This window comes from Notamacropus eugenii, chromosome 4 (assembly GCF_028372415.1).
Source record: "Notamacropus eugenii isolate mMacEug1 chromosome 4, mMacEug1.pri_v2, whole genome shotgun sequence".
In the NCBI taxonomy this organism is placed as follows: domain Eukaryota; kingdom Metazoa; phylum Chordata; class Mammalia; order Diprotodontia; family Macropodidae; genus Notamacropus; species Notamacropus eugenii.
The window spans coordinates 154,437,499-154,451,336 of record NC_092875.1 but is presented as its reverse complement, the minus strand read 5'-3'; the positions used below and the strand labels follow the sequence as shown (position 1 = coordinate 154,451,336).

Sequence of the window (13,838 nt, the reverse complement as noted above, 5' to 3'; positions counted from 1 at the left end):
TAAGATTTCAGTAGATGTTAACTTCTAAAGTGCTCTGAATGATTTTCTCACTTATTCTTTTGGCATGATTTAGTATTCTACATCACACATTGTATAACAAAACTTACATTTTCCATATTTTATTTTTGAAATGTATATTCTCAGATGATGTCACAGTTCATGCCTCACATTTCCAACCACACTGATTGAACTTTTCTCCTTTCTGTTCCTCCTTTTCATATGAGATAGGGACCATCGCAGATCTTTTGTTATTTAGAGAATATCAACAAATACAGATTAGGAGAACCACTTGCCAAAACTCCCTCAGCAATGACTAACAGCACCATTCGGGTAGATATTTATGGCATTCACCCAAGAATTTGACTTCTCATATAATTGGGAAAAAATAAAATATTATTTTTTAAAGAGTAAAAAAGTAATCTAATTGCGTGGGGGAAATTGTATGAATGAAATGTGCACACAAATATATACGTGTGTGTGTGTGCAAACGTGCAGATTTAAGCTACTAAAACTACCACTTCTTGTAGTAGTAATAGTATTAAAGGTATTAAAACTTAAAACTTCACTGACTTTTGGGTTCCATGTATATGTGGCCGGTGGGAGTGGTGGGGGGGTGTTCCTATAAGACCACAAGATTTTGGAGTCAAAGGACTCCAAAGTTAAAATCATACTGTCACTTTTACTACCTATATGATCTTAGGCAACTTTCCCTCTGGGCCTCAGTTTCCTTATTTGTAATATAACAACAGTTAATATTTAGCATTTTAAGGCTGACAGAGTGCTTTACCTATATTATGTAAGTTATACCTCAAAATCCTTTGGGGGTTTTGTTTTATATTTATGAATGAAGTAACTGAGGCTGAGATAAATTTAGTGGATGGGGTACAATCACTCAGCTGACAGGTATCTGAGGCAGGATGTGAACTCAGATTTTAATTAATTCTAGATCCAACACTTGATTCACAGTACATGTAGCCTGATATGAAGGGGGTTGAGTTAGACAACATCAAAAAGTATGTTAGGCTCTAACTATGATCACATGATCCTGTAGAGCAGGACAGGATCTTAGTAATTATATAGCCCAACATCCCCATTTTACAGATGAGGAAATTGAGGTCCGAATAAATGAAGTGATTTGCTCAAAATCGTACAGCCAGTTAGTGGCAAGCCTACGCTACAGCCCATCTCTTTGGATTCTTATTCAACATTTCTTTTCAATATACCCAGATGATAATACATAGCATTTACATCAGAATTAGATTCATGAAATATAATGAGAGTTTCAGAGACTTTATCTTTTTGAAAATTCAGTCATCCTGACTTTTAAACAAAAGCTAAAACATAATTGAACATTTCGGAGAGAACACACCATCTGAATGTTGCAACTGTTGATTTTAAATTAAAGTTTGTTAAACGACAAGAAACAGTTCCAAATTGCTAAACTCACTTCTGCAGTTTATTTTTACAATGCAAATTTGTAGCAGTGTGATTTTTAAAATGAGATTTATGTGTCCAACTCTCACTGAACATTTGGCAAGAGGCATTTGAGGGAGATGTATTCTCCACAAGTCTGCCATTTTCTGGGGTAGTTTCACTCTTGTTTTAAAGTTTCACGGTATTTTAGGATGTGTACTCTGAACGTACATGTAGATATGGTTCTGTAAGTCTCATAATGAATCTCTGGAACATACCATTCAAACTCCATCAGTTCCAGTATGGTAGTTCTGGTGCGACAGTACCAGAATTCTCAGTAATGAGCAATCGTCACATCTACTTCTCTAATTCTATATGCGGGATACAGAGAGAGCAGAAAAGGAGTGCCTCCTGTCTCACCAGGGGCTCACCTTAAGCTGGTGCAGAAACCCAGTAGAACATATATTTAGGAAATCACATTTCTTTTTTCCCTTACCCAGTCAGAACTTGCAGGTATTTCTAATGTCAAAAGATTTGCTATCTCCCCTATAAAGAGAAAGATTCCGGGGCTTGAATAGTTCATAGCATTATAGTCTAAGTTGTGGAAAAAAGTTTAGAGGTCATGAATTTAATAAGATCCTTCAGGGCAAGAGTTATTCATTTGTTTTTGAAGCACCTGGTACAGCTCCTGGAACATAGCTTTTTTTAATTATATCTGAATCTTTGTGACCCCATTTGGGACCTTCTTGACAAAGGTACTGGAGTGGTTTGCCATTTCCTTCTCTAGCTCATTTTACAGATGAAGAAATAGGCAAACAGGGCTACTGCTGAGGAACAACTGTTAAATTACCCTTTTGTACTCTGAAAATACTTTTCATCATCTTATTTCAGTACTTCGATCATCCATTTTTTTTAGTCATAAGTCCACCAATATTCTACAAGCTTGGTAGACTCTCTTTGAAAGTTGCTATGACTGAAAATTTAAATCTCTGGGACTGACCTGATGATAAGACTCTATGAACTTTGTTAAGGTGATCATGAGAAAACAGACTGCAGCCTATCACTGGGCCTATATGCAAAGCCTTCTTCATGTGGTATCTACCAAACATTTGTTCTAGTAGCTTCCAAGAGAAATGCAAGAGTAAGGTTCAAATAGATACTTTTTGTAAAACTTAGAGAGTTGCCAATCAGTCAATACCTGTCCAGGCTCACATAGTACATGCCAATAGGACTTGACCCCAGGCCTTCCTGGCTTCATGTTTGAGGCTAGCCCTCTGGCTACTATGCTGAAGCAGCAAGCACCCTAGCATACCCAGGATGACCTGTTAGCACAGGTTCTTAGATCTGCTTTTCTAAAAGGAAAGCAATTTTTGAGGGATCAACAATCTTTAATCACATATACCAACAGATAAAATGCAAGCAGAGAAATAAAGACCAACAGACAGGGCTTCTAACTGTCTGATCATAAGCAACACATACATCACAGATCAACAGACAGATCTAACTGTCTGACCATTACATACATAGATAGTTACCAGACAAAGAAGCACCAACATCTGGGTTTTCAAAGGGGGAGGGGGCTCCTCAGGCTACCCAGAGTCTCATCTGGCACATGAACCTTTTTCCAAAGAGTTAGCCCCAAAGCAAAACCTTATCTCAGAGTATATATACACTTTTCAGAGCCACAGGGCATCACAACCCTGGTGCCTCATTAGAATATTAACAAAAGGTGTGAGTCTTCCTACAAAACAAACCTCCCCTAATCAAGCTTCCCTCAGTGGGCTCCACCTGAGGCCTATTAATGGGTGGGGAAGGCTCTCTTTATAGATATGCAAATTTAGACACATCTCCCTCCCAAATGATCTTGCAGACTATTTGAGCCTGACTTGTGGCAGAGCCTTCCAAGATTGTATTGGTATGATCAACCACAGCCATACGCACTGTACATTGACCCTGATATCATTACACCATTATGGTCCTCTTCAAGCATGAAGGACAAACAACTAAGTGTTTGTGTTCCTCTGGCATGACCTTCAAGAACCAAAGTCATCTTTACACCATATTAAAGCAAGATCTTAGCAGAAGGTCATGTAGTCAATCACTTGTCTAGGAAGCAACTATTATCACTCTTTTCAAAAAGGCAATCAGGTAAGATAAAAGGTGGAAACAGTGTTGGAGAGGCTAGTGGAAGCTAGACAGACACGCTACTGTACCTGTAGACCTGATAACTGATCAAAATATTTCAGCAAACAATTTGTAAATAAGCAAGAAAAGTCACTCAACTCTCCATACTATATGATCCAAAATTCCCAAAGAGATCAAAGACAGAAATCTGTCAAAATATTCTTTGTGGCAGCAAAAAACTGGAAGTAATATCAATACCTTTTATTGGGGAATTACCAAATTAATTGAGTTCCTAATTAACAAAACTTGTAGTGTATGGATTCAATGGAATCTCTCAAGAAGCAAAAAATATAAAATTCAGAAAACATAGGGAGAATTATATGAACTGATATAGAAGGAAGAAAGCAAAAACAAAAAAAAGAAAATGCACAATGGTAATTGTGATATAAACGTAAACAGCACTAAAAGGTGGCTGACCTCAGACTTAATACAAGGCCTAGTTCTGGTATTGAAAGACAGAAGATAAAACACACTTTCATCCTCTGTCAGTACAGAATGTTGAATCCAATGCCAATGTAAAAGTGGGCTTTGTTTTTCTTAGTTACAGAGGAGAGTTAAGAGTCAGGATAGAGTATATAGGGAAATAACTGTGGTGTTAAAAAAAAAAACCAAAGGAGACTAAAAATTTGTTTAAATAAAATCTGGGGACAGGTGTTGAGGACATCTCACCGCTCTCTAATAAAGGTAACATCTTTGGTCATAGACTCAGTCCTGAATCTATACCATGAGCTGGTATAGATCTAGTATCTATGGGTCATGTGTAACTATGTGTTTCTAAAATTTTAGAAGTAAAAGTCCAGGAAATGCAGTACCGTAGATAAGATCTTTACAATTTAGCAGATACAGGACAATTGCCAGGAACAACATTATTGCCTTATATGGTATTCATTAGTCTTAGAAATATGTCTGGCACTACGAGGAGGCTTGGACTCTTCAGGCACAAATAAAGTTGGATGTCCCAGAAAGTTAATTAAGATCTAAAGTCAAGTTGAGTTGATGACACCATGACAGAACCATTTCTCCTTGCCAGTGAAATGAATCAGCAATTCTGTAATAAGTATGGTTTCATTTAGTCTATACTTTATTTAAATGGAGCTGGAATGGATCTTGGAGGTCACCTAGGGAACTGAGGCCTAGAGATGTTAATACCCATATGTATTATTCCTGATAGAACCAGAAACATAGCCATCCTTCAGGATATAAGTAACATGGAAGAAGGTATTAAAATGGCAGGCCATAAAAATAATCAGTCCTCCTTGGAGTGCAGTATCATTCAGGAACTATAATCTTCCTAGGGCTGACCTGGAAGTACATTTGCGAGAGTTTGAGGAGAAATGCAGAGTGAATTCAGTGCCATGGATGGGCCTGCTAGAGATTAGCATGGGATATTGTAAACAACATTGGATTGAGAAACATTGGCTTTTGTCCCAGCTCTTCCACTAACTAGCTATGTGGCTTTGGCCAGTCACTTTAACTTTCAGGGTCTCGTTCTTTATCTGCAAGAGGAAGGGATTGGGCTATGTTCTTTAATATCTCTTCCAGTAATAAGGGACAACTGGGTGGCACAGTGGATAGAATGCCTGGCCTGGAGTCAGGAAAATTCAGCTTCCTGAGTTCAGATCCAGCCTAATACACTTACTAGTTGTATGACCCTGGACAAGCCACTTAACCCTTAATTTGCCTGCATTTCTTCATGAGCTGGAGAAGGAAATGGCAAACCACTGCCATATCTTTGTCAAGAAAACCCCAAAGAGTCATAAACAACTCAAAACAAGCTGAACTACAACAAATACTAACATTCTGAGTCATAGGATTAGAAATAGAGACCTGGAAGAGTCCTTATTGATCATGTCCAATCCCTTTGTCTTATAGATGAGGAAACTCAAGGCTGGAAATTTTAGGTAGTTTGTCCATGGTCACACAAGTAGGAAGTGATAGAAATCAGGATCTGAAGTTAAGTTCTGCGACATCAAAAACCATTGTTTACACTTGACCATACCAACTCCAATCTGTGAGATGGATTCCTGTGTGGGCATGAAGCAAAGAGTGTCAGATGTGGAATCCTCAGAGGACCAGAGTTTGAATCCTAATTCGAATAGTAGCTGAGGGATGCTGGGTAAGCAATACCTGTACTACCATTATCACAAAATTGTTGTGAAGAGAGTACCTTGATAGAAATGTGAGTAGTTTGTTAATGTTGGGAGCCATCATTAGCTCACCCTAAGGGAGGATTTAGGAGGCTGCTTTGTATTATTTTTCTGGCTGAGACCCACCACTCTTTTCATTTCCTCTGTTGTGTCTCCTCTGTGTTCCTCCTTCCATATGGACTTACAATTTTCACCTTAGACCCAGGAAACTTCAAATCATAAGCCCCTACCAGTACTCTTACCTTTAATAGTCAACCAGTAAATATAATTAGTTCAAAGCAAAGGCATTTATTGAGATGGTATAAATAAGAACAGTAGCTATAAAATACTTTCCCTTAAACCTGGAGAACTTTTTCCCACAAATGAACCCAGTCTTGGTGGGAAGAATAAGCATAAGCACACACTTAGAGAATACATGTGGCCAAAGCAATCCATCCTTCTGGCACTGCAGCATCCCCTATCATTTGTCTTTTTGTGGTCTCCGCCCTCTGATACCTCTTGGACGCAGCATCTCTGTTGACCAGATCACTCAGCAGGGCTCCCTGGGCCTTTTCCTTTCCACAGCTCTGCTCCCAACTTCCAGAGCTCATTGTTTCTTGAATCCATAGCTAGCTGTCATCTCTGCTATCAAGGGTCACATTTCTCAGAGCTGCCTCAAATGACTGTCTCTAGGTATTGTGTTTCATGATGGGCAAGTAGTTCCAATGCAAAGTGCCATAAATTTTTGGCAGAGGAGGGAGAAATCTCACCCTGACTGCCTGCTCTGCTGCCCTTTAGTAGAAACAACAGGAGAAAGGCAAAGAAGAATCCTCTCTTAAGGGTTGGGTTTTTCCTCTGCAGCTGACTATATCTACATCTTGTTCTGATTATCTCTCCCTAGAGTATGTCCTGCTCTTCAAAGGCCATCCATGACCTGCCAATAACTAGTTGTTCTCTAATTATATCAAGGGAAGGACAGCTCCCAACTTAGTAAAGCAGGAACACATTAAAACTTTATTGTCTCTTTTATTTGCCTCATCTTTAATTTCCTCAGGTAGGCTAGGGAGGAGGGAATCAGCTGATCATAAGTGTTCTTCTACCTATGTTCCCACCTAAACCCTGATAATGTCTCTCTTTTTACTACCTCAATTAGTCAGTAAACACTGAGAGTTATTCTTTTCTTGTTGTTTAGTTGTTTCAGTCTTGTATGACTCTTCATGACCCCATTTGGAGGCTTTCTTGGTGGGAATACTGGAGTAGTTTGCCATTTCCTTCTCCAGTTCTTTTTACAGATGAGCAAATTGAGGCAAACAGGGTTATGTGACTTGTCTATAGTCACACAATTAGTAAGCAAGTGACACTGGATTTGAACTCATGAAGGTGAGTCTTCCTGACTCCAGACCCAGGACTTTATCCACTGGGCCACCACACAGCCCAAGGATTATTTTAGGTTCTATGAAAAGGGAAAATTGGGACAGTTGTACATAAGAAGTTAAAAACCTGTTCCTGGCCTTCTACTCTAATGGGACAGACAGTCTATACTCAAATAAAAATATTTAGGGACACAAAGGAACAAACATAAATATTGATGTAACTCTTATTACATAACTGTGGATGCAGGACATACTTCCCCTTACTATTCAAAGCTTGGCTAGTATTCAAAGGAGAAAAAAACATTTATGAATTATTGTTTTATTTAATCTTTTATTCCTAAGGTTAATTAACACATTTGAATTTCACAGATCTTTCATTTCATACCAAGAAAACCAAGCTCAGTCACCATTAATATTTTCAAATGGCAATATGTCATAAACTATCTAACAAGCAGTTCCTTTTTTGTAACTCGAGTATAAACAAGAGGATTTTTTATAAGATTTCTGATTATTCTTCCCTGATCTAAGCCAGTCACCTACCAGTCATTACATAGCATGCTTAGTGGGTCTTGGGATAAATCACAAGCCATAGGTTAGCCTAACTTAGTCTTGTATCTTTGAGGAGCTTCTGGCTATACTTTTTCTCCTATAGGCCCACCCATGTGACTCTTAGAATCATAAAAGTTCATATTGGAAGCAACTTTGAAGATCATCTAGTTCAGTCCCATCATTTTACAGATATGGATGAAAACCTAGGTTTTCTGATTCAATCCCATCATTTTCCAAATATGGAAACTGAGGCCCTCAGAAGTTGTGAGTTGGCCAGAGTGAAATGGCTTGTATGATGGCAGAGACAGGATGAAAACCCTGGTCTTCTGATTCCTGGTTTGGTCTTCCCTCCACTAAGCTGTACTTCCTTGTCTTACTGTGCAATCATTGAACGCCTTTGCTAGGACTCAGGATCTTTCCCTTAAAGAACCAGGGGAGCTGCTCAGTGCTGAAAGAAACTGGCTCTTTCATTTGACTTAAGTGAGGACCTTGTGTCTTCATTGAAGCTTCTCAAGGGAATATGAATAGCGAGGTTGTTGTTATTTGTCTTTCATGCTCAAAGAGGACCATGATATCAGGGAGGTGATGCCATGACTTGTAAGTGAATTGCATTTAAGTGAAGTAGTGCGCTTGGGCAGAATCCATCTTCCTAACTGGGAAAGTTATTGACACCTCCAAAATAAAGGCAGCATACAAGGCCTCCACACCAGGGTAATGATCAATATCCCCAAAGCAGGATGGCAAAGGGCAAGGAAGATATGTAATAAGTGATGTTACCAGAAAGCCTTGGGTATTAATGATGTTCAGGCAAGGGAATGTGAAAAAAACCCGTAGAAATCATCCCAGAGATTGTTCCTATATTTACACCAAGATCTCTGCCATTCCATAGGTGGAACTCCTGAATCCATCTTCACTCTATGTATCACCAAAGACCAGGAAAGTTGATGGAGGCAGGTGTTCTGTAAGGAAAAGTAAGGTCCTGGGTTCTGGTCCATCTTATTGGTTACCCACCTTAGATGTCATAGGCAGGGAAGTGCCAGTTGGAGAAATTGCATGGTAGTCAAATTCCTGGTATGGGAGAATTCTAGTGCAGGGTGAGGAGACACAAGGGAGATATCAAGCAGGAAGTTGGGCATTGACTCCCTTTCTGATGAAGAGAAGTATACCTAAACAACTTGGGTTATTTTTGTGGACTACATTCTTGAAAAAATTTCTGGAAGACCAATTATATTTACAAAATACAAGAGCTAAAATGACTTTATTATTTTTTTTTAATTTGAAAACAGTACGGGACAAAGATCCTCTTTAAGCAAGATGAATAAATTGCTTAGTTAAATGTATACTTTATTATACCAGTGTCTCTTATGCTGGCTAGGAAAAGCTATAACTAGGGTGGGACAACGTTCGTCCAAGGTCCCTGAAATTTGAAGTGTCTAAGAATACTGTTCCAGGATGCGCTTCTTCCCTCATCCACCATGTTACAGATGAACTATTCTCCTCCAGGCTCTCTTCTCAGCCATGGTAACATCATCTTGGGGCATTCTTTTCCCTATAAGGGACTATACCTCTGACCCCCAGTTCTGCCTACTCTATATCGTCCTTCAACACCTAGAAACCTTGCAGTGTCTTTTCATGTTTCTTCTCCATGATGGCAGAAGCTCAGGCAAATTTCTCTTAGCCTCTATCCTGCCACCCTTTACGTTGGTACAAAAATTCCTGATTACAGCTCTGGTTCCAGGTATGTGGAAACAGGTCATGGAAGGAGAAGAGCAGGAAAAGATAAAAGAAGGTCACTCCTAATCTTTGGAATTCAAAATGTCTCTCATCACTCCCCTTTATTCACTCTGCCTTTCAATCAAACTTACCTAATTGCTGTTACCTGTACTATGTCTTCCATGTACTGTCTAAAATGCTCACCTCTATGTTTTATAATCTTTAGATGTCATTTACCTTTCTTTGCATTACCAGAACTTAGCACAGTCCTTTTTCAGTCATATCTGACTCTTTGTGGTCCCATTTGGGTTTTTCTTGACAATGACATTGGAGTGGTTGTCCATTTTCTTCTCCAGCTCACTTTACAGATGAAGAAACTGAGGCAAATAGAATTAAGTAATTTGTCCAGGGTCACACAGATAGTAAGTGTGTGTGGCCAGATTGGAACTCAGGAAGATGTCTTCCTGACTCCAGGGATGTCATTCTATCTACTGTACCACTTCGCTGCCCCCATCCTGGCATACTATAGGCACTTAATAATTTTTTGACTGACTTCTCATCTCAGGTGTTGCCTTTTTGGAAATCTTTTCTTTTTAAAAAATTTTATTTATTTATTTTTAGTTTTCAACATTCATTTCCACAAGATTTGGAGTTCCAAATTTTCTCCCCATCTCTCCGCTCCTCCCACCCCAAGACACCATGCATTCTGACTACCGCTTCCCCTAATCTACCTTCCATTCTATCACATCCCTCCCTTCCTTTATCCCTATCTCCTCTTTTTCTCTTACAGGGCAAGATAGATTTCTATACCCCATTACCTGTATTTCATTTTTTTAAAGATATGATCCCATATGTATGTAATCCCACCAACTACCCAGATACTAAAAAGTTTCAAGAGTTACAAATATTGTCTTTCCATTTAGGAATGTAAACAGTTCAACTTTAGTAAGTCCCTTGTGACTTCTCTTTGATGTTTACCTTTTCATGCTTCTCTTGATTCTTGTGTTTGAAAGTCAAATTTTCTATTCAGCTCTGGTCTTTTCATCAAGAATGCTTGAAAGTCCTCTATTTCATTGAATGACCATTTTTCCCCTGAAGTATTATACTCAGTTTTCCTGGGTAGGTGATTCTTGGTTTTAATTCTAGCTCCTTTGACTTCTGAAATATCATATTCCAAGTCCTTTGATCCCATAATGTAGAAGCTGCCTGATTGTGTTTCCACAGTACTCAAATTGTTTTTCTGTGGCTGCCTGCAAAATTTTCTTCTTGACCTGGGAACTCTGGAATTTGGCTACAACATTCCTAGGAGTTTTCCTTTTGGGATCTCTTTCAGGAGGTGATCAGTGCATTCTTTCAATGTTTATTTTACCCTCTCATTCTAGAATATCAGGGCAGTTTTCCTTGATAATTTCTTGGAAGATGGTGCCTAGGCTCTTTTTTTGAGCATGGCTTTCAGGTAGTCCCACAATTTTTAAATTGTCTCTCCTGGATCTATTTTCCAGGTCAATTGTTTTTCCAGTGAGATATTTCACATTGTCTGCTATTTTTTGATTCCTTTGGTTTTGTTTTATAATTTCTTGATTTTTCATAAAGTCATTAGCTTCCATCTGCTCCATTCTAATCTTTAAGGAATTATTTTCTAAAGTGAGCTTTTGGATCTCCTTTTCCATCTGACCAATTCTGCTTTTCTCCTCATTGGCTTTTTGAATCTCTTTTGCCATTGGGTTAATCTATTTTTTCAGCTATTTTCTTCAGCATTTTTTGAGTCTCCTTTAGCAAGCATTTGACTCATTTTTCGTGATTTTCTTGCATCACTCTCATTTCTCTTCCCAATTTTTGCTCTGCTTCTCCTACTTGATTTTCAAAATGCTTTTTGAGTTCTTCCATGGCCTGAGACCAATTCACATTTTTCTTGGAGGCTTTGGATGGAGGAGTTTTGATTTGTTTTCTTCTGTTTGCAGGCATTGGTCTTCCTTGTCACCAAAGTAAGATTCTATAGTCTGATTCTTTTTTGGTTTTTGCTCATTTTCCCAGCCATTTACTTGACTTTTGAACTCTTTGTCAAGGCAGTTCTCTGCTGCCAGTGGAGGTGAGGGGTGTACTGTCAGCCACTCATCCCCCCACAATCTGTGGGCCTAAAGCTCCAAAAACAGTGACTGCAGCTGCCCCTGCTGGTGCTGTGGCTGCTGCAGGTTCTTCCACTTCCTCTGCTGCCCTGGGGCTAGAGCCAGATCACTCCACTCTCCTGCACTGATCCCACAGGCTTTTCCCACTGACCTTCCAATTTATCCTCAGCATTTTGGAGTCACGCAGTCTGGAAACCACCACAGGTGTGAGAGATTCAGTCTCCCCAAGGCCTGCTCAGGTCCTGTCTGTGCAGGTGTGGCCACACTGGACTATACCCTGCCCCCTGTGTGGCACAATAGATACTTCCAGGTGACCTTCCAGGCTGTCTTGGGCTGAAGATTTGCTTCATTCCATCATTCTGTGGGTTCTGCAGCTCCAGAATTTGTTTAGAGCCATTTTTTTAGAGGTATTTGACTGGGCTTGGTGAGAGTACTTTAGAAAGTCCATACTGTTACTCTGCCATCTTGGCTCCCCTCCATGGAAATCTTTTCTTAATCTCCCTAGTTGTTAATGTTCTCATCCTCAATTATCTTGTGTTGACCCTGAAAAACAGAAGCTCATTGAGGGCAGAAATTTTTTTTCTCTTTGTCCTTTGTCTTTGTATCCCCAGCACCTAAAACAATGTCGTGTACATAGTAGGAATTTAATAGATGTTTGCTAAATTGAATTGGATCAGATATGACTAATAAGACTGAACTTGATCAATGAGCCTAACATTTTTTTTCAATGACTTCAGTGGAATAATTGCAATTAATTCAGCGATTGGAGGTGGGTTTCATTTGCTTTTGCTTTTTCACTTTATCCTCTCTTTCTTTTTCCTCCTCAGGTGCTGTTACCACCCTATGATGACACCACTACAGCCTCCTCAGCAACCGCAATGGGTGTAGGGGCAGGGGCTGGGGCAGGTGTGGGTGCTGGTGCAAGTGGGGGTGTGGCGGCAAGTAAAGAGCCTCCCCCACCTTATGTATCTGCCTAAGCAAAAGGTGATATGGCCCTGGGAAAGACAGCTTTCCTCAGACATTTGAGCAATAGTTCATTCCTTTGGAGATGTGCCCTCTGAGATTGCCCGTCTGTCTGTTGCTGACTTCCTACAATTTTCAGACCCTAATATGTTAAAATTTCATTACCCATAATTTTAAAAGTGTGCTGAGGAGTACAATTTTTGCATTTGTGCTAAGTCAATAGTAGCTTCATTTACAAGACTTTTACATCCAACATTTGGGAAACAAGGCCTTGAGTCTGGGAACAGTTTCATTTGGTACCCATGGAAATCCCTAAATCTGGTAGAGATGAGTGGCATCCTCTGTCTTTCTGCCCTTTAACTTTCGAAAATATACAGGTTAAAATTAGGGGCAGACAAGGGTTTTCACCTCCCTCTCAATTCTGTTGTGTAGGATGAATTTGGAAGGGCTGATGCTTGCCAAATCATCTCAGTAATTTGGGGAATAGGATAACCATTTGAACTATCATAGGCTATCAGCTATCATATTCTCTGGACAATCCTTTGTATGATTTAGAGGTCAACAGAAGATTTGAATCCATGCTCCAGTTATGTCCCCTGAATCCTGGGCAACGGTCACTCGTGTATTTTAAAATCACTCAATCTATAATTCCATCAATAGAAATTATCTGCAGAAAAATGCTCCCCAGAACAATGAGATGCTGTGGCATTCTTTAGCTTCTGGCCTAATACAGCCTGTGCACTCAAAAGGGGACTGGAGCTGACCAATCACCTATCATTGGTCCATCAAACTTCCAAGCATTTGAAATATGTTTCCTCACTCATAGTTCCTTCTCAAATTGAACTTCCACAAAGGTTACATATTTAAGATGCTAAATCAAGCATGATACTTTTGCCTCATGTTTAGAATTCCAAGTCACCCTCCCAATTCTTGATCCTCTCTTTCAAGAGGCCCATGAACATATACAATAGAACTGGTAGGTTTTTCACATAGTAAGCTTATAAATTTCCCATGTTACCTAGGGAAGAAGACAGAGAGTCACTATAGTGTTCTCTGAGGGTATTTTCTTACATATAAAATGACAGAGAATGTTGAACTCCGTGTCTAATATTGCTTTAGCTCTCAAGTCTGATTCTGATTTTCCAGACCACAGCAACTGAAGCTTCAGCTTTGAGAACTGCTATTTTCTGTCTTCCTCTACACTAAGTCCCCCACTCAAGCTGTAGGTTTTACTTATCATATTACTCTTGGACAGGACTAGCAGAATCTATTCCCTGCTCCCTGTGCCTCTTCCACCAAATCCCATGTTCTCCTATAACATACGCCGAATTCTGTCCATCTTGATTTCATGGCTCTACAGTCTTCTGGGGCATCTTCAAACAGCCTCATTC

At 39.5% G+C, this 13,838-nt stretch overlaps 1 protein-coding gene across 1 annotated transcript in view; it reads left to right on the top strand.

Moving 5' to 3' along the window:
• The window catches only part of LAPTM4B (lysosomal protein transmembrane 4 beta), a 127,349-nt gene extending 114,804 nt beyond the window's left edge, over positions 1-12,545 (top strand). Inside the window, exon 7 of the mRNA XM_072603438.1 lies at positions 12,312-12,545. Coding sequence (XP_072459539.1) covers positions 12,312-12,461 — 150 coding nt within the window. The 3' untranslated portion in view covers positions 12,462-12,545. The remainder of the gene's footprint in view (positions 1-12,311) is intronic.
• The last annotated feature ends 1,293 nt before the right edge of the window (positions 12,546-13,838 follow it).